A 20,524-nucleotide genomic window follows, 5' to 3' on the forward strand; every position below is an offset into this window, starting at 1 on the left:
TCAATAAATGATGTGAAAGAGCCTTGCAAAAAAAGGTTTTTGATCAAATGTATTACACACTATCCCATATATAATATTACAAACATTTTTATAAATTTTAATTCTGTAAAATTGTGGTCAAGTGAATTTAAAGTTTCCTTTTATTGACTGCTTAAATACACACATGGAGCAAAACAGACATGGATTCCAATCAACCCCACATACTTCCTCTGTATGATCTGCAGAGTCAGTTTCCTCAATTCTAAGAGGAAAATTATGCTTCTTAACAAGTAGAGTTCTTTTGAGAGTTCAGAATTATATTCTAAATGAATTTGATACATGCTTGCCACTGAATTAATGATAGTTGTTAATAACTATGCTTTGAACACCTAGAAATTTAGACTCGTAAGACTACTATTCAGTTTTGCTAATACCAGAATTTGATTTGATGCATACATCTTATTTATTTGAAATAGTTCCTCTTAATCTAAGTTTATAAGCTCCAATTTTGTCTATCTTTTATAAAGTCCACTAACATTTTTTTTTTAAAGTTGATATTGTCCGGGTGCAGTGTCACATGCCTGTAATTCTAACTACTCAAGAGGCTGAGGCAGAAGGATCATAAGTTCAAGGCCAGCTACAGCAGCTTAGCAAGATCCTTCCTCAAAATTTAAACAAACAAATGATTTAAGGACTGGAGAATATGCTCAGTGATAAAACACCCCTGAGTTCAAGTCCCCAGTACCAAAAAAAGAAAGAAAAGACGACACCCCAACAAATAACATCATACTTGGTGAAACACTGGATGCTTTATCTCCTGAGATCAAGAATAAGAGAAAGATGGCCACTTGTTCCACTTATATGTAACATTGTGCAGGAGGTTTTAGCAAAAATACTTAGACATAAAAAGAAACAAAAGACATCCATACTGCAAAGGAAGAAGTAAAATTATCTGTTTGTATATTACATGGTCTTGTATATAGAACATGCTTAAGAAACCCACTAAAAACTGTTAAACTAAACAAGCTCAACAATTTTGTTTTGTTTTCATTTTTGTTTGAGGCTGGCACTTGAACCCAGGAGTGCTTTTATTCCTGAGCTACCTTTTCAGCCCTTTTGATATTTTATTTTGAAACAGGGTCTCAAGTTGTATATACTGGCCCCAAACTCACAATCCTCCTGCCTCAATCTCCCAAGGAGCTGAGATTATAGGCATATACTACCAAGCATGGGAAACTCTGAGTTTTGATGATACAAATGTACAGAAATCAAGCTGGTTTTGGTAAATTGGCAGTAAACACTCTAAAAATGAAATTAAGAAAACAGTGCAGTTTGCAGTAGAATCAAAAAGAACAAGATACTTTGAAATGAAATGAATTTTACCAAAGACTTCTAAGACTTATATTGAAAATTACAAAATATTGTCGAAAGAAAGAAGGCCTAGATTAAAATAGATATCCTGTGTTCATTGATTCAAATACCTAATATTGTTAAGATGGTAGTATCTCCAGCTTGATTTGTAGAATCTATCTGTATTTTGTAAAAATGAGCAAACTGATTTTATCATTCACATGAAACTGTCAGATTCTGGCATGGAAATGACCCATTTTCTAGGCTATAACAGGACTCAGATAAAAGATAGATAAAACAGTCTTGACAAAGAACCAAGTCAGAGGACTCATGCTTACTGGTGTCATTTCCTACAAGAATCAAGACAGAATGGTACTGACAAGAGGATAGATGTTTTGGCCATGAACAAATGACCAGTTGGAATGAAGTGAAATTGAGAAACCAGAAATAAGCCTTCACATTTAGAGTCAATTGATTTTGACAAAGGTTTCAGAATAATTTAATGGGGGGAGAATAGTCATTGCAACAAATGGTGCTAGAACAACTGGATATTGACATACAAAAGAAAAAAAAATTGACACCTTCCTAACACAGTATACAAAGGCTAACTCAATGTGGATCATAGAACTAAATGTAAAAACTCAGACTATAATAAATTATTAAAAGGAAATTCAGAATGCTCCACAAATAATATACTTTTCATAAGAACCCGAGAGTTTAGAGATAGAGGGAGAAAGGATGAAGCAAATATTTTTCGAAGGTCTGTTGGTGAGGAGTGGAAAAGGGAACATGAAAGTGATCAGAAGGTCTTGTTACTGGATTGTGGGTAAGGATAGGAAAAAAATTATTTTATTGGGGAAATGTTACCTCTTGGTAGAAGTATACTTGATAAATTGTTTTAAATAATAGTTTGAAGTGTTGTTTAAATATGTTCAAGTAATGGGTCTAAGCAGAAGAGGGGAAAGTCAACATTAATGAAAATGGAAAAAGAAAAGGTAAACATGAAGAGAATGGAAGATTATGTTACAATTTCAAATTAACAAAAGAAAAAAAAAATGGAAGCATTGGCAACATAACCAAACCAGTAAAAATAAAGGAAAAGGAAAAAAGAATGTAAGATAAATGCTAAACATGAACTAAGAGAAAATAATAAAAATCAATTATATTGGTCATCGCACTAAATGTAAATGGGTTGAATTCTTCAATTACAAGCTGACTTGTAAACAACAGCAAAAAATGGGAAGCTCAAAATTGTAAATAATGAACTGGATAAATAAATGTTAGCAGAAGAGGCAATATTAACATCATGCAAGGTAAGATTTAATATTAAAAGGTCCAAAAGGATAAAGAAGAATATTATATAATTATAGAAGACACAAATTTTGGCATAGTAGACCTTATCAGTAAATCAGCAAAATATCAATTATGCTTACCTCTTTTGTTAGAGTGACCTCAACAATGAAAACTACAGAATACTGTAAAGTAAGTAATTGAAGAAGACTTTAGAAGATGGAAAGATCTCCCATGTTCTTGGATAGGCAGAATTAATATTGTCAAACTGACCACACTACCAAAAGTGCTATACAGATTTAATGTAACTTCTATAAAAATGCCAATGACAGTCTTCATAGAAATACAAACAACAGTCATAAAATTCATTTGGAAAAATAAGAAGCCCAGGACAGCCAAAGCAATCCTCATCAAGAAAAGTGAAGCACGAAGCATCATAATACCAGACCTTAAATTCTACTACAGAGCTATAGTAACAAAAACATCATGGTATTGGCACCAAAGCAGACATGAAGACCAATGGTACAGAGTAGAAGACAGAGAGACAAACTCACATAAATAGTTATTTCATACTAGACAAAAGGCACCATAAACATAAAATAGAGAAAATATAGCATCCTAAAGCTCAAGAAATAAAATCAGGAATCAATAAATGGGATGATATCAAACTAAAAAGCTTCTTCACAGCAAAGGAAACAATCTGAAACATGAAGAGAGAGCCTACAGAATGGGTGAAAATATTTGCCACCTGGACCTCAGATGGAACATTTATCTCCAGGATATATAAAGCACTCAAAAAATACGAAAAAAAACCCAAATAACCCAATCACTAAATAGGCAAAGGAACTGAACAGGCACTTCACAGAAGAAGAAATATGATCAGTCAACAAATATATGAAAAAATGTTCTACATCTTTAGCAGTTAGAGAAATGCAAATTAAGAGTACACTGAGATTTCATCTCACTCCAGTCAGAATGGCAATTATCAAGAATGCAAGTAACAGTAAATTGGTGAGGATATGGGGGGAAAAGGTACACTGATGCGTGGCTGGCGGGACTGCAAATTGGTGTAATCACTCTGGAAAGCACTATAAAGATTCCTCAGAAAAACACCATTTGGAACCACCATTTGACTTACTTATCCTACTCCCTGGCAGATACTCAGAGGACTTAAAAATCAGCATACCGTAGTGACATGGCCACATCAATGTTTATAGCAGCTCAATTCACTAAACTACAGTACCAACCTAGGTGCCCTTCAGCAGATAAATAGATAAAGAAAATGTGGTATGAGGAATATTACTCAACTATAAAGAATAAAGAAACTATGGCATTTGCTGGTAAAAGGATGGAGTTGAAGACTATTATGCTAAGTGAAATAAGCCAGTCTCAAAAAAAAAAAAAAAAAAACAGACTGAATGTTTTCTCTGATATGTGGATGCTAACACACAATAAGGTGGGGGAGGACAGAAGTTTATTGGATTAGACAAAGGGAAATGAAGTGAAGGGAGGGAGAATGGGAATAGAAAGACAGTAGAATGAATCGGACATAACTTTCCTATGTTCTTTCATGAATACACAGCCAGTGTAACTCCACATTATGTACAGCCACAAGAATGGGAAGTTATACTCTATGTAAGTATAGTATGTCAAAATATACTCTACTGTCTGTGGATCTAAAAAGAACAAATTTTAGAAAAAGATGCACTTACAACTTTATTTCCCTGGAATCTCAACATTTTTTTTCAATATGTTCACAGAACATTTACAAAAATTCTTTGTGAATTGACCACAAAGATTACCATTACAAATTCAGAGTATATATTTAATAAGAATCAATTCACTGATGTTAATTCAATACAAATCTGAAAAACAATAAAACCCAATAACTTCACTATGTGGAAATTAATTGCATTCCTAAATAATATTAGGATAAGGGTTAATTTTTAAAAAAGCAATAAATAGCAGTGAACAGTGCAACCATCTGTAGGACTTAATGAGAGCAATCCCAAATGCTGAAATAGGGGAAAACTTCAACTAACTTTGCCTGTCAAAACTAATAAAATTAAAGGTTAGTGTAATAAGAAAGAAAAATGTAATTGAAGGACACTAAATATGTCAATTTACCCTAAATTAATTTTTAAAAAAGCTTTTGTGGAATTCTGTAAGAGTATCCTTATATTTCTGTGGGTGAAATAAATGTTCATATATAGCTAGGGACAGTATAAAAAAGAGGAATAAGAATGTATATAAAGCCTGTGGTTTCACTGAGGACTAATTATAAAGATGAGTAAAATAGGGTGATCCAAGATGGCGGACTAGAGGGTGACTGCATGTCCTGTCACTCCAGAACCCAGGATTCAAGAAGGGGAGGTGTTGAGAGACTCGGACTAACATAGAGCCATGGGGTGAGTCTCCCCCACCAGGTGAAGTTCAGCACACGTGGGAGGCCTGTATAGGGGCGGCTTCTCAGAGCAGGGAAGAGCATTTAGAGTCTTCCCCTGGCAGCCCTGTCCCTCCGGTGGTGGGCGCCTTCCACTGCCGGCTTCTCGGAGCAGGCTGCCCAGTGAGAGCCTTTCTGCACAGTGAGAGCCTTTCTGCACAGAGCCAGCTCCGAGTCCCGGAGCCAGCGGCGAGCTCCGGCCTGCAGGCAGCTTCAGGGACCAAGGCAGGGCAGCCAGGGACTTCCCCATGAAGCCCTGCTCCCTCTGGGAGCAGGCTCCTTTCACGGCCAGCTTCTCGGAGCAGACAGCCCAGTGAGAGCCTTTCCGCACAGAGCCAGCTCCAAGCCCTGGAACCAGTAGCGGGCTAGGGGCAGCTTTCGTCGACAGCACTGCATTATCAAGTTCCTCCACGACTTCAGGCTACTGAAGGCTGGGAGGTTATATACTGGAAATCTTCAGGGACACTATAAGCCAATAGAGGAAATTTGCAAAATCTCAGAGTCCCACTGATATCTGACCAATATGAGAAAACAAGGGAAGAAAATGTCCCAAACAAACCTAGATTCTATATCAATAAAACCTAATGACAGCACAGCAGAAGAAATGTTAGAAAGGGAGTTCAGAATGTACATAATTAAAACAATCAGGGAAGCAAACGAGGAGATGAAAGAGCAAATGCAGGCATTAAATGAACGCACCAAACAACAGTTAAAAGAGCAAATATGGGAAGCAAGAGATCATTTCAATAAAGAGTTAGAGATACTGAAAAAAAAAAAAAACCAAACAGATCCTTGAAATGAAGGAAACAATAAACCAAGTTAAGAACGCCATAGAAAGCATGACCGATAGGATAGAACACCTGGAAGACGGAACCTCAGACATTGAAGACAAAATATTTAATCTTGAAAACAAAGTTGACCAAACAGAGAAGATGGGAAGAAAAAATGAACAGAAACTACAAGAATTATGGGATATCCTGAAAAGGCCAAATTTAAGAATTATTGGGATTGAGGAAGGCTTAGAGAAACAAACCAAAGGAATGAACAATCTATTCAAGGAAATAATATCAGAAAATTTCCCAAATCTGAAGAATGAAATGGAAAACCAAGTACATGAGGCTTTAGAACTCCAAATATACAAAATTACAACAGACCCACACCAAGGCACATTATTATGAAAATACCTAACAAACAAAATCAACACAGAATTTTAAAGGCCACAAGAGAAACGAATCAAATTACATTCAGGGGGAAACCAATAAGAATATCAGCAGATTTTTCAATTCAGACCCTAAAAGCTAGAAGGGCCTGGAACAACATTTACCAAGCCCTGAAAGAAAACGGATGCCAACCAAGAATCTTATACCCAGCAAAATTTACTTTCAGATTTGACGATGAGATAAGATCTTTCCATGATAAACAAAAGCTAAAGGAATTTACAAAAAGAAAGCCGGCATTACAGAACATTTTCAGCAAAATATTCCATGAGGAAGAGATGAAAAACAATGATGCAAATCAGCAACTAGCCTAAAGGAATAGCCAAATAAAGGAGAAACCAAATCATGTCAAAAAACAAAAATGAGTCAAATGACTGGGAATACAAATCAAATCACAATAATAACCCTGAATGTTTTTTTTTTTTTTTTTTAGCACTTAAACCTACCTTGAGAAATTTTATTTTCAAAGAGTGAAAGTTAAGGTCCTAATTTTTTTTTTTAATTCATTTTTTATTTATTTATTTATTTTTTATTTATTTTATTTTTTTTTTATTGTAAACAAATGGGATACATGTTGTTTCTCTGTTTGTACATGGCATAAAGGCATACCATTTGTGTAATCATAAATTTACATAGAGCAATGTTGTTTGATTCATTCTGTTATTTTTTCCCTTCCCCCCACCCCTTCCACCCCTCTTTACCCTCTATACAGTAGTTCCTTCCTCCATACTTGCCCCCCTCCCTAACCCTAACTCTAACCCTTCCCTCCCCCCCATTATGTGTCATCCTCCACTTATCAGCGATATCATTCGTCCTTTGGCTTTTTGAGATCGGCCTATCTCACTTAGCATGATATTCTCCAATTTCATCCATTTGCCTGCAAATGTCATAATTTTATCATTCTTTATGGCTGAGTAATATTCCATTGTATATATATACCACAGTTTCTTTATCCACTCATCAATTGAAGGGCATCTAGGTTGGTTCCACAGTCTGGCTATTGTGAATTGAGCAGCTATGAACATTGATGTGGCTGTATTTCTGTAGTATGCAGATTTTAAGTCCTTTGGGTATAGGCCAAGGAGTGGAATAGCTGGGTCAAATGGTGGTTCCATTCCAAGTTTTCTAAGGAATCTCCACACTGCTTTCCATAGTGGCTGCACTAATTTGCAGCCCCACCAGCAGTGTATGAGTGTACCTTTCTCCCCACATCCTCGCCAACACCTGTTGTTGCTCGTATTCTTGATAATCGCCATTCTAATTGGGGTGAGATGGAATCTTAGGGTGGTTTTGATTTGCATTTCTCTTATTACTAGAGATGTTGAACATTTTTCCATATGTTTGTTGATTGCTTGTAGATCTTCTTCTGTGAAGTGTCTATTCATTTCCTTAGCCCATTTGTTGACTGGACTATTTGAATTCTTGGAGTAGAGTTTTTTGAGTTCTTTATAGATTCTGGAGATTAGTGCTCTATCTCAAGTATGATTGGCAAAGATATTCTCCCACTCTGTAGGCTCTTTCTTCGCATTGCTGATAGTTTCCTTTGCTGAGAGAGAGCTTTTTAGTTTGAATCTATCCCAGTGGTTGATTCTAGCTTTTATTTCTTGTGCTATGGGAGTCCTGTTAAGGAAGTCTGGTCCTAGACCAACAAGGTGAAGATTTGGACCTACTTTTTCTTCTATAATCTGCAGGGTCTCTGGTCTGATTCCGAGGTCCTTAATCCATTTTGAGTTTAGTTTCGTGCATGGTGAGAGATATGGGTTTAGTTTCATTCTGTTGCATATGGATTTCCAATTCTCCCAGCACCATTTGTTGAGGAGGCTATCTTTTCTCCATTGCATATTTTTGGCCCCTTTGTCTAGTATGAGAAAATTGTATTTATTTGGGTTTGTGTCCGTGTCCTCTATTCTGTACCATTGATCTACCTGTCTATTTTGGTACCAATACCATGCCGTTTTTGTTACTATTGCTTTGTAGTAGAGTTGAAGATCTGGTATTGCAATACCCCCTGTTTCACTCTTCCTGCTAAGGATTGCTTTAGCTATTCTGGGTTTCTTATTCTTCCAGATGAATTTCATAATTGCTTGCTCTATTTCTGTAAGGTACACAATTGGGATTTTAATTGGAATTGCATTGAATTTGTATAGCACTTTAGGTAGTATGACCATTTTGACAATATTAATTCTTCCTATCCAAGAACATGGAAGATCTTTCCATCTTCTAAGGTGTTCTTTAATTTCTTTCTTTAGTGTTGTATAGTTCTCATTCTAGAGGTCTTTCACCTCTTTTGTGAGATTGATTCCCAAGTATTTTATTTTTTTCGAGGCTATTGTGAATGGGGTAGTTTTCCTAATTTCTCTTTCTGAAGATTCATCACTTATGTATAAAAATGCGTTGGATTTATGGGCATTGATCTTGTAACCTGCTACTTTACTGAAATCACTTATGAGTTCTAAGAGTTTTCTGGTGGAATTTCCTGGTTCCTCTAAATATATAATCATGTCATCAGCGAACAGGGATAGTTTGAGTTCTTCTTTTCCAATTCATATCCCTTTAATTTCTTTGGTTTGTCTAATTGCTCTGGCCAGAGTCTCAAGAACGATGTTGAATAGAAATGGTGAAAGAGGGCATCCCTGCCTTGTTCCAGTTTTTAGGGGGAATACTTTCAGTTTTTCACCATTTAGAATGATATTAGCCATGGGCTTAGCATAAATGGCCTTTACAATGTTAAGGAATGTTCCCACTATCCCTATTTTTTCTAGTGTTTTGAGCATGAAGGGGTGCTGTATTTTATCAAATGCTTTTTCTGCATCTGTTGAAATAATCATGTGATTCTTGACTTTAAGTCTATTAATATGGTGAATTACGTTTATTGATTTCCTGATGTTGAACCAACCTTGCATCCCTGGGATGAAACCCACTTGATCATGGTGCACTATCTTTTTAATATGTTTTTGTATGCGATTTGCCAAAATTTTGTTGAGAATTTTTGCGTCGATGTTCATTAAGGATATTGGTCTGAAATTTTCTTTCCTCGATGAGTCTCTGTCTGGTTTAGGTATCAGTGTGATATTGGCTTCATAGAATGAGTTTGGGAGGGTTCCCTCCTCTTCTATTTTATGGAATACTTTGAGAAGTATTGGAATGAGCTCTTCCTTAAAGGTTTTGTAGAACTCGGCAGAGAACCCATCTGGTCCCGGACTTTTCTTTGTTGGTAGGCTTTTGATGACTTCTTCTATTTCAGTACTTAAAATTGGTCTATTTAAATTGTTTATGTCCTCCTCATTCAGTTTAGGCAATTCATATGTCTCTAGAAACCTGTTGATGTCTTCGAAATTTTCTATTTTGTTGGAGTATAGATTTTCAAAATAGCTTCTAATTATGTTTTGTATTTCCATCCTGTCTGTTGTGATATTTCCTTCTTCATTCCGAATTTTAGTGATTTGGGTTTTCTCTCGTCTTCTCTTTGTTAGTGTGGCTAAAGGTTTATCAATTTTGTTTATTTTTTCGAAGAACCAACTATTTATTTTGTCAATTTTTTGTATTGTTTCTTTTGTTTCAATTTCATTGATTTCAGCTCTGAGTTTAACTATTTCCTGTCTTCTACAACTTTTGGTGCTGTTCTGTTCTTCTTTTTCTAAGACTTTGAGCTGTAGTGTTAGGTTGTTTATTTGTTGAGTTTTACTTCTTTTATTAAATGCGCTCCATGAAATAAATTTCTCTCTAAGTACTGCTTTCATAGTGTCCCAGAGATTTTGATATGATGTTTCTTTGTTCTCATTTACCTCTAAGAATTTTTTAATTTCCTTCCTAATATCTTCTGTTATCCATTCATCATATAATAGCATATTGTTTAATCTCCAGATGTTGGAATAGTTTCTGTGTTTTTACTCTTTCATTTATTTCTAACTTCAATCCATTATGATCTGATAGAATACATGCTAGTGTCTCTATCTTCTTGTATTTGCTAACATTAGCTTTGTGGCATAATATATGGTCTATTTTAGAGAAGGATCCATGTGCTGCTGAGAAGAAAGTGTATTCACTCTTGGTTGGATGGTATATTCTATAAATGTCCGTTAAGTCTAAATTATTGATTGTGTTGTTGAGATCTATGGTTTCTTTGTTCAATTTTTGTCTGGAAGATCTGTCCAGTGGTGAAAGCGGCGTGTTAAAATCACCTAGTATTATTGTGTTGTGGTCTATTTGGTTTCTGAAATTGAGAAGGATTTGTTTGACATACATAGATGAGCCACTGTTTGGGGCATAGATGTTTATGATTGTTATATCTTGCTGATTTATGCTTCCCTTAAGCAGTATGAAATGACCTTCTTTATCCCTTCTGACTAACTTTGGCTTGAAGTCCACATTATCGGAAATGAGGATGGATACTCCAGCTTTTTTGCTGAGTCCATGTGCATGGTATGTTTTTCCCCATCCTTTCACCTTTAATCTATGGGTATCTTTTTCTATGAGGTGAGTCTCTTGCAGGCAACATATTGTTGGATCTTTCTTTTTAATCCAATCTGCCAATCTATGTCTTTTGATTGATGAATTCAGGCCATTAACATTCAGGGTTATTATAGAGAAATGATTTGGTTTCCCGGTCATTTGGTTTATTTTTAAAATTTTGTTTATTTATTTGTTTGACACAACTTGTTTCCTCCTTTATTTGACAATTCCTTTAGGATAATTCCTCCCTTTGCTGATTTGCTTCTTTGTTTTTCATCTCTTCCTCATGGAATATTTTGTTGAGAATGTTCTGTAATGCTGGCTTTCTTTTTGTAAATTCTTTTAGCTTTTGTTTATCATGGAAGGATTTTATTTCATCGTCAAATTTGAAGGTAAGTTTTGCTGGGTATAAGATTCTTGGTTGGCATCCATTTTCTTTCAGGGCTTGAAAAATGTTGTTCCAGGACCTTCTAGCTTTTAGGGTCTGGATTGAAAAATCTGCTGATATGCGTATTGGTTTCCCCCTGAATGTAATTTGGTTCTTTTCTCTCACAGCCTTTAAAATTCTGTCTTTATTTTGTATGTTAGGTATTTTCATTATAATGTGCCTTGGTGTGGGTCTGTTGTAATTTTGTGTATTTGGAGTCCTGTAAGCCTCTTGAACTTGATTTTCCATTTCATTCTTCAGATTTGGGAAATTTTCTGATGTTATTTCATTGAATAGGTTGTTCATTTCTTTGGCTTGTTTCTCTAGACCTTCCTCAATCCCAATAATTCTTAAATTTGGCCTTTTGATGATATCCCATAGTTCTTGTAGATTCTGTTCATGATTTCTTACCATCTTCTCTGTTTGTTCAACTTTGTTTTCAAGGTTAAATATTTTGTCTTCAATGTCTGAGGTTCTGTCTTCCAGGTGTTCTATCCTATTGGATATGCTTTCTATGGAGTTCTTAATTTGGTTTATTGGTTCCTTCATTTCAAGGATTTCTGTTTGGTTTTTTTTCAATATCTCTAACTCTTTATTGAAATGATCTTTTGCTTCCTGTATTTGCTCTTTTAACTGTCGATTGGTGCGATCATTCAATGCTTGCATTTGCTCTTTCATCTCATCGTTTGCTTCTCTGATCATTTTAATTATGTACATTCTGAACTCCTTTTCTGTCGTTTCTTCTGCCATGCTGTCATTGGGTTTTATTGATGTAACATCTAGATTTGTTTGCAGCATTTTCTTTCCTTGTTTTCTCATATTGTTCAGATATCAGTGGACCGCTGAGATATTGCAGATTTCCTCTGTTGATTTACAATGTCCCTGAAGATTTCTATCTATATCCCCTCTTAGCCTTCAGTAGGCTGAAGTCTTGGAGGAAGTTGATAATGCGGTGCTCCACAAGGAAGCTACCGCTCTAGGAGTGGTGGCCTTCAGGTGAGGTATATTCCCTGCTAGTGGGCAGAGGTGCCTCCACTTGTTGACCAATGGTCATCCAAAGGGGACCTAGGCTGTGGGCTGAGGCAAGGCCTGTTTGGGCCTGTGTCTCTGGTTTTACCGTCCTTGTGGGGAAACCTCACCAGGCAGGGAAGACTCACCCAGTGGGGAGGTCTCGCTGGTCCGTTTCCTCCTAGAGTTTCCCCTCAATTTACAGCTACTGCCTGGGCTGGGCTGCCTTCCTCTGCAAAGTTTCCAGGGGCCTGGGCCTGGGAGCCTCACCCTTCGCAGATGAATCTCCTTAGGCTGCCCCTCCTCAGAGAATTTGCCCACAGGCCTGGAACCTTCGCTCCGCCCTAAGCCTATCTCTGTGCGGCTCTTCCACCCAGAAGCCTCCTAGATCCTGGGACCCTGTTCTGCACCTAATCGCCTGGCTGCGTGGCCCCTCCTCTGAGCAGCCACCTGTGGCCCCGAACAATCGCTCTGAGTCCCAGAGACCCGCCACAGGCCTCTTCCTCCAGACAGCCGCCCAGTATGCCGGTGCGGTCACTAGGAGTCCAAGAAACTCACTTCGTGCCTCCTCCTCCCACCAACCACCCGTAGCCCGGGGCAATCAATCACTCCGAGTCGAAGTGACCCTCCCCGTTCCTCCTCCTTCTCCAGATAACCCCCCGGGTGTTCAGGAGCAGTCCCTCTGAGTGGCTCTGAATCCACGTGACCCGCTGCACGGGTCCTCTGGGCACCGCCCGGAGCTCAGGTGCGGCCACTCAAGACCAAGCGTCCCACCACGCTTCTCCTCCAGGCAGCCCCCCTGTGTTCAGGAGCTGTCACTTTAAGACCAAACAACTCACCACTCGCCTTCTCCTCTGAGCAGCCGCCTGGAGCGCTAATGCAGTCACTGCGAGTCCAAAGGACCCGCCGCGCTCCTTCTCCTCCTTCTCCTACTCCTCCGGGCAGGCCCCGGGGTTCAGAAGTGGTCAGAGTCCAAACAGCTCGCCACGCAGCCCCTTCTCTGGCAACCGCCTGTAGCTCTGGTGTAGTCACCCGAATCCAAGCGGCCGCTCCTCTTCCTCCTCGTCCTCAGGGCAGTCCCCAGTGTTCAGAAGCGTCGTTCTGATTCCAAACAGCTCGCCGCGCAGCTTCTCCTCTGGCAACCGCCTGTAGCTCTGGTGCAGTCTCTCTGAATCCAAGTGGCCACGCTCCTCTCCTCCTCCTCAGGGCAGGCCCCGGTGTCCTGAGTCCACAGAGTTCTCCTCGCCACTCTTCCCCTGGGCAGCCGCCGGAGCCCAGTGGCTGCTCCGAGTCCCAGCGCTGTGCCGAGCGGCCTCCGTTACGGCGCTCCCAGCTATCCGAGTTCACTGCTCCAGCGGGGGGAGGGGCGTCTCGCCGGCAGTTCTACTTCACAAAGTTTCCTGCGTTCCGGGACCCCCGTCCCATCCGGGATGCCCCCCCAGGGGGTGAGAGTCACCCGGCTGCTTTGAGTTGGTCCCAAGCGTCTCAATATCTCCTCTTTTGAATCCTGAGTCCTGGAGCAACATGAAATGCAGCCACCCTCTAGGCCGCCATCTTGAAAACCAACCCTGAATGTTAATGGCCTGAACTCATCAGTCAAAAGACATAGACTGGCAGATTGGATTAAAAAGAAAAATCCAACAATATGCTGCCTGCAAGAGACTCATCTCATAGAAAGAGATACCCATAGATTAAAGGTGAAAGGATGGGAAAAAACGTACCATGCACACGGACACAGCAAAAAAGCTGGAGTATCCATCCTCATTTCAGATAAAGTGGACTTCAAGTCGAAGGTAGTCAGAAGGGATAAAGAAGGACATTACGTACTGCTTAAGGGAAGCATAAATCAGCAAGACATAACAATCATAAATATCTATGCCCCGAACATTGGCTCATCCATGTACGTCAAACAAATCCTTCTCAATTCCAGAAATCAAATAGACCACAACACAATAATACAAGGCGATTTTAACACACCTTTCTCACCACTGGATAGATCGTCCAAACAAAAATTGAATAAAGAAACCACAGATCTCAATAACACAATCAATAATTTAGACTGAACCGACTTATATAGAATATACCATCCAACAAAGAATGAATACACTTTCTTCTCAGCAGCACATGGATCCTTCTCTAAAATAGACCATGTTTTATGCCACAAAGCTACTGTTAGCAAATACAAGAAGATAGAGATGACAGAATAAAAAACAGAAACTTCTCCAATACCTGGAGATTAAGTAATACACTATTATATGATGAATGGATAACAGAAGACATCAGTGGGAAATAAAAAAAATTCTTAGAAGTAAATGAGAACAAAGATATATCATATCAAAATCTCTGGGACACTATGAAAGCAGAACTTAGAGGAAGATTTATTTCATGGGGCACATTCAACAAAAGAAGTAGAAATCAACAAATAAACGACTTAACACTACAGCTCAAAGCCCTAGAAAAAGAAGAGCAGACCAACACCAAAAGTAGTAGAAGACAGGAAATAGTTAAAATCAGAGCCCAAATCAATGAAATTTAAACAAAAGAAACAATCGGAAAAATTAACAAAATAAATAGTTGGTTCTTTGAAAAACATAAACGATATTGATAAACCCTTAGCCACACTAACAAAGAGAAAGAGGGAGAAAACTCAAATTACTAAAATTCGGAATGAACAAGGAAATATCACAACAGATGCTAGTGAAATACAAAACATAATTAGAAGCTATTTTGAAAATCTATACTCCAACAAAACAGAAAACCTCGAAGACATCAACAAGTTTCTAGAGACATAGGAATTACCTAAACTGAATGAGGAGGACATACAAAAATAAATCAATTTCAAGCAATGAAATAGAAGAGGTCATCAAAAGCCTACCAACAAAGAAAAGTCCGGGACCAGATGGGTTCTCTGCCGAGTTCTACAAAACCTTTAAAGAAGAGCTCATTCCAATACTATTCCATGAAATAGAAGAGGAGGGAACCCTCCCAAACTCATTCTATGAAGCCAATATCACCCTAATATCTAAACCCGACAGAGACACTTCGAGGAAAGAAAATTTCAGACCAATATCCTTAATGAACATCGACGCAAAAATTCTCAACAAAATTTTAGCAAATCACATACAAAAATAGATTAAAAAGATAGTGCACCATGATCAAGTGGGTTTTATCCCAGGGATGCAAGGTTGGTTCAATACTGGAAATCAATAAATGTCATTCACCATACCAACAGACTTAAAAGTTAAGAATCACATGATTATTTCAATAGATGCAGAGAAAACATTTGATAAAATACAGGATCTCTTAATGCTCTGAACACTAGAAAAAATTGGGGTAGTGGGAACATTCCTTAACATTGTAAAGGCCATCTACACTAAGCCCATGGCCAATATCATTCTAAATGGTGAAAAACTGAAAGCATTCCCCCTAAAAATGGGAACAAGGCAGGGATGCCCTCTTTCACCACTTCTATTCAACGTCGTCCTTGAAGCTCTAGCCATAGCAATTAGACAAACCAAAGAAATTAAAGGGATACGAATTGGAAAAGAGGAACTCAAACTATCCCTGTTTGCTGATGACATGATTATGTATTTAGAGGAACCTGGAAAATCCACCAGAAAACTTTTAGGACTCATAAGTGAATTCAGTAAAGTAGCAGGTTACAAGATCAATGCTCATAAATCCAATGCATTTTTATACATAAGTGACGAATCTTCAGAAGGAGAAGTTAGGAAAACTACTCCATTCACAATAGCATTGAAAAAAATAAAATACTTGAGAATCAGTCTCACAAAAGAGGTGAAAGACCTCTACAATGAGAACTACAGAACACTAAAGAAAGAAATTAAAGAAAACTTTAGAAGATAGAAAGATCTCCCATGTTCTTGGATAGGCAGAATTAATATTGTCAAAATGGCCATACTACCAAAAGTGCTATACAGATTCAATGCAATTCCAATTAATATCCTTATGATGTACCTTACAGAAATAGAGCAAGCAATTATGAAATTCATCTGGAAGAACAAGAAACCCAGAATAGCTAAAGCAGTCCTCAGTAGAAAGAGCAAAGCAGGGAGTATCGCAATACCAGATCTTCAACACTACTACAAAGCAATAGTAACAAAAACGGCATGGTATTAGTACCAAAATAGACAGGTAGATCAATGGTACAGAATAGAGGACACGGACACAAACCCAAATAAATACAATTTTCTCATACTAGACAAAGGGGCCAAAAATATGCAATGGAGAAAAGATAGCCTCTTCAACAAATGGTGCTGGGAACACTGGAAAACCATATGCAACAGAATGAAATTAAACCCCTCTCTCTCACCTTGTACAAAACTCAACTCAATGGATCAAGGACCTCGGAATTAGACCAGAGACCCTACATCTTATAGAAGAAAAAGTAGGTCTAAATCTTCTACTTGTTGGCTTAGCATCAGACTTCCTTAACAGGACTCCCATAGTACAAGATATAAAAGGAAGAATCAACAACTGGTCTAGATAACTAAAAAGCTTTCTCTCAGCAAAGGAAACTATCAATAATATGAAGAGAGAGCCTACAGAGTGGGAGAATATCTTTTCCACTCATACTTCAGATAGAGCACTAATTTCCAGAATCTGTAAAGAACTCAAAAACTCTACACCAAGAATACAAATAATCCAATGAACAAATGGGCTAAGGAAATGAACAGACACTTCACAGAAGAAGATGTACAAGCAATCAACAGATATATGAAAAAATGTTCAACATCTCTAGTAATAGGAGAAATGCAATAATCAAAATTACACTAAGATTCCATCTCACCCCAATTAGAATGGCAATCATCAAGAACACAAGCAACAATAGGTGTTGGCGAGGATGTGGGGAGAAAGGTACACTCATACATTGCTGGTGGGGTTGCAAATTAGTGCAGCCACTCTGGAAAGCAATATGGAGATTCCTCAGAAAGCTTGGAATGGAATCACCATTTGACCCAGCTATCCCACTCTTTGGCCTATATCCAAAGGACTTAAAATCAGCATACTACAGAGATACAGCCACCTCAATGTTCATTGCTGCTCAATTTACCATAGCCAGATTGTGGAACCAACCTAGATGTCCTTCACTTGATGAATGGATAAAGAAACTGTGGCATATATATACAATGGAATATTACTCCACCATGAGGAATGACAAAATTATGGCATTTTCAGGCAAATGGATGAAATTGGTGGATATCATGCTAAGTGAGATAAGCCAATCTCAATAAACTAAAGGACGAATGATCTCGCTGATAAGCGGATGAGGACATATGCGGGGCGCTAGGAGGGGTAGTGTTAGGGTTAGGGTTAGGTTTAGGGTTAGGGATAAGGAGGGTGGTAAGAATGGAGGAAGAAAGGAATGTATAGAGGGAAAAGAGGGGTGGGAGGGGAGGGGGGAAGGGAAAAAAATAACAGAATGAATCAAACAACATTGCCCTATGTAAATTTATGATTTTTAATTAAAATAAAGAAAAGAAAGAAAAAAATGGATGATATTGGAGAATATCATGCTAAGTGAGATAAGCCAATCTCAAAAAACCAAAGGACAAATGATCTCGCTGATAAGCAGATGATGATGTATAATGGGGGGTGGGAGGGGTTAGCGTTAGGGTTAGGATTAAGGAGGGGGGCAAGTATGGAGGAAGGAAGGACTGTATAGAGGGAAAAGAGGTGTGGGAGGGGTGGGGGGGAAAGAAAAAAAATAACAGAATGAATCAAACAACATTACCCTATGTAAATTTATGATTACCGAAATGGTATGCTTTGACTCCATGTACAAGTAGAGAAACAACATGTATCCCATTTGTTTACAATAAAAAAAAACCTTAAAAAAAAAAGATGAGGAAAACAAAGTCCTAGAATAGAATCCAAGATATGTAAGAATTTTAAGATGTGACAAAATTTTCCTAAAAGAGAAAAGTGTATATTAATCGTACTGTACCAATGATACTGACTGCTAAGGAGAAAATAAAACTGAACTTGGAATATTACCATATGCATATAGATTCTAAATGAATTAAAGATATAAACCAAAAGGAATAAAAGTTAAAATCTGAAAAGTAAACTTATAACTTTACATATATATTATATAGGTGTGGAGCAAAGTCATCTCAAATAAAAAATTATATTTTACAATGTAAAAATGTTAAAACTCTTCTATGGCCAAAGATGCCCTCCATTGAGGAATGAAGGGCTATTTTTCACTCAAATGCCAGAAGGAAAATATGATAGAGCCCTTTTAAATTAGCAAGAATAATACCACCCAGTTGAAAAATGGGCAGAAGATTAAAAATAGAGAATAATTGACAAAGATGAAAAAACAATTAAATTGTTTGATAGGAAATATAAATTTTCAGTGACAGTGATATCATTTTATGTTCATTAGACTTTTCCCATGGCAGAAATCTGAATCAAAATGTGTGCCCATCAACAGGATTGGTTCAAAATTTTGGTATATACGTGCCATAAAATATGGTGCGGTCCTTACAAAGAAATCTGAGCTATACCAGTAGGCTTGGAGGGATTTTTCTTTCCCATCAACTTGGAAACATGACCAGAACCTTTTTCTAGAAAGAAAAAAATGGGGAAAAAAAAGGCCTTTAAATGAATGTGTTTATGTGGGTGTGTGAGCAAGGGAAAACATGGATGCTTAATATGAGTCACATTTGGAATCCACGGTTGGCTGATAAAAGGGAAAAAGGTGGGTGACATACACTTATGGAAAAACCTCTATAAGAGGCAACATTTCACTTACAGATATTTATGAAAACTTTTGAAAATAAAAATTTTAAGGAAAATTACAAGTGAAGAAAAATGATTTATGGATCTAAGAATAAAGTGAATTCTTATATCATATAGGTATTAAAGTATATTTATTTAATCTATAAACTTTACCTTGTCAAATTTTCAAAGAAATATGTGTAAATATCTCACAATTATGCTTTTTAAGACATTTTCTTTTTGTTATTCATTTTGCTGTTATCTTTTGGTGCATAAAAATTTATACCTATTCTTTTATTATCAGATGATATTCTACTCTATTTCATTTAGTGCTTAATCATGAACTATATTTTTTAACAAAATGTTACTGGTTCTGCTCTTTCCTTGTGTTTACCTAGTATATAATTTTTTACTTGATTATTTCGTTTCACAAGTATCTATTATAAATAGTATAATGTATTAATATTCTTTTTCCAAATCTGAGACCTCCCCTTTTTAAAATATTCATGTCACCCTTTCACATTTACTATGGTAATTAATAATTTGGTTTTACTATGTCAATCTGATTTGTGATGCTTATAAATGATTTAATTCTGCATGACTTCCACATTTATTTTGGATGCAAGAATTCTCCTTTCAAAGATAAGTGTGAGAGAATTCCAATTCTGAATTTTACTTATTTAATAAATGTAGTGGTTAGTGCAGATATAAACTTAGAATATTTTTCTTTCTTCCCTCATATTCATGAAGACAAACTAAGTGGCAACAGTAATACAAACAAAAGACAGAAAATTGCTCAGGACTTTCTCAACTCTATTGACCAGACAGGAGAACTTTTGGCAATATTTGAAGATGATGAAATTGATGAAGTTAAACAAGAAAGAATGGAGGTATAGTACATTCTTCCTTTTTTATAGTAATAGAACAATCATCACAGTGCTTACATGTTTCGTTCTTGTACTCTTAAACTGTTGTCTGAAATTCTCAAATCAGTTGTTTTATATCTGATGGCAGTAGTGTACAGAGGAGTAAGCTCAGTCAGACATTGCCTTCACAGTTGACTTCAGGAAACAGCTTAGCATTTCTTTCTTTCTTTGAAAGTGTGTAGGTTTCCCTAGTCTGGATCTGACATTTGCTAGTTATGATTTCATTAAAGCTAATATGTAATTAATCATATACTTATTTTTTTGTTATAAATTATCTACACATATTTGGGACAAAGGTAATTGTCTGCTTTTGTTTTGACCTTTAAAGAGCTATTTTTTAGGCTGTTACTTGTAGACTGTTACTTGCAACTCCTTAGTTAAGATAGTATCCAGGACAATTCCATGCCTATATCACTCTACTACAGTGACATATACTTGGATTCCCTAGAGGTAATGAATAAGGAAATGCATGGCTTCTATTTACCTTAGCTATACATGATATTTTTTCTTTAAATATTCTTCAAGAAAAATAAGAGTAATGATTTCATTTGCATGACTTCCTACGTGTAAGGCAGTAGTCTTGTATTCTTATTATAATACTTTTACAAGTAAGAAATTCCAGTTTCTCTCTTCTCTTTAAATTGGGCAAGAGAGGTAATTTCAGAATTCCAAAAGATGTTGCTAA

At 37.1% G+C, this 20,524-nt stretch overlaps 1 protein-coding gene across 8 annotated transcripts in view; it reads left to right on the forward strand.

The window, feature by feature from the left end:
• Positions 1-20,524, forward strand: part of SUPT3H (SPT3 homolog, SAGA and STAGA complex component) — a 499,594-nt gene that overhangs the window by 305,299 nt on the left and 173,771 nt on the right. For all 8 annotated transcript variants that reach the window (XM_079147704.1, XM_079147700.1, XM_079147703.1 and 5 more), the window contains exon 6: positions 19,664-19,803. In XM_079147704.1, coding sequence (XP_079003830.1) covers positions 19,664-19,803 — 140 coding nt within the window. The remainder of the gene's footprint in view (positions 1-19,663; positions 19,804-20,524) is intronic.

The sequence above is a fragment of the Sciurus vulgaris genome (assembly GCF_902686455.1).
Source record: "Sciurus vulgaris genome assembly, chromosome: 7".
NCBI lineage: Eukaryota > Metazoa > Chordata > Mammalia > Rodentia > Sciuridae > Sciurus > Sciurus vulgaris.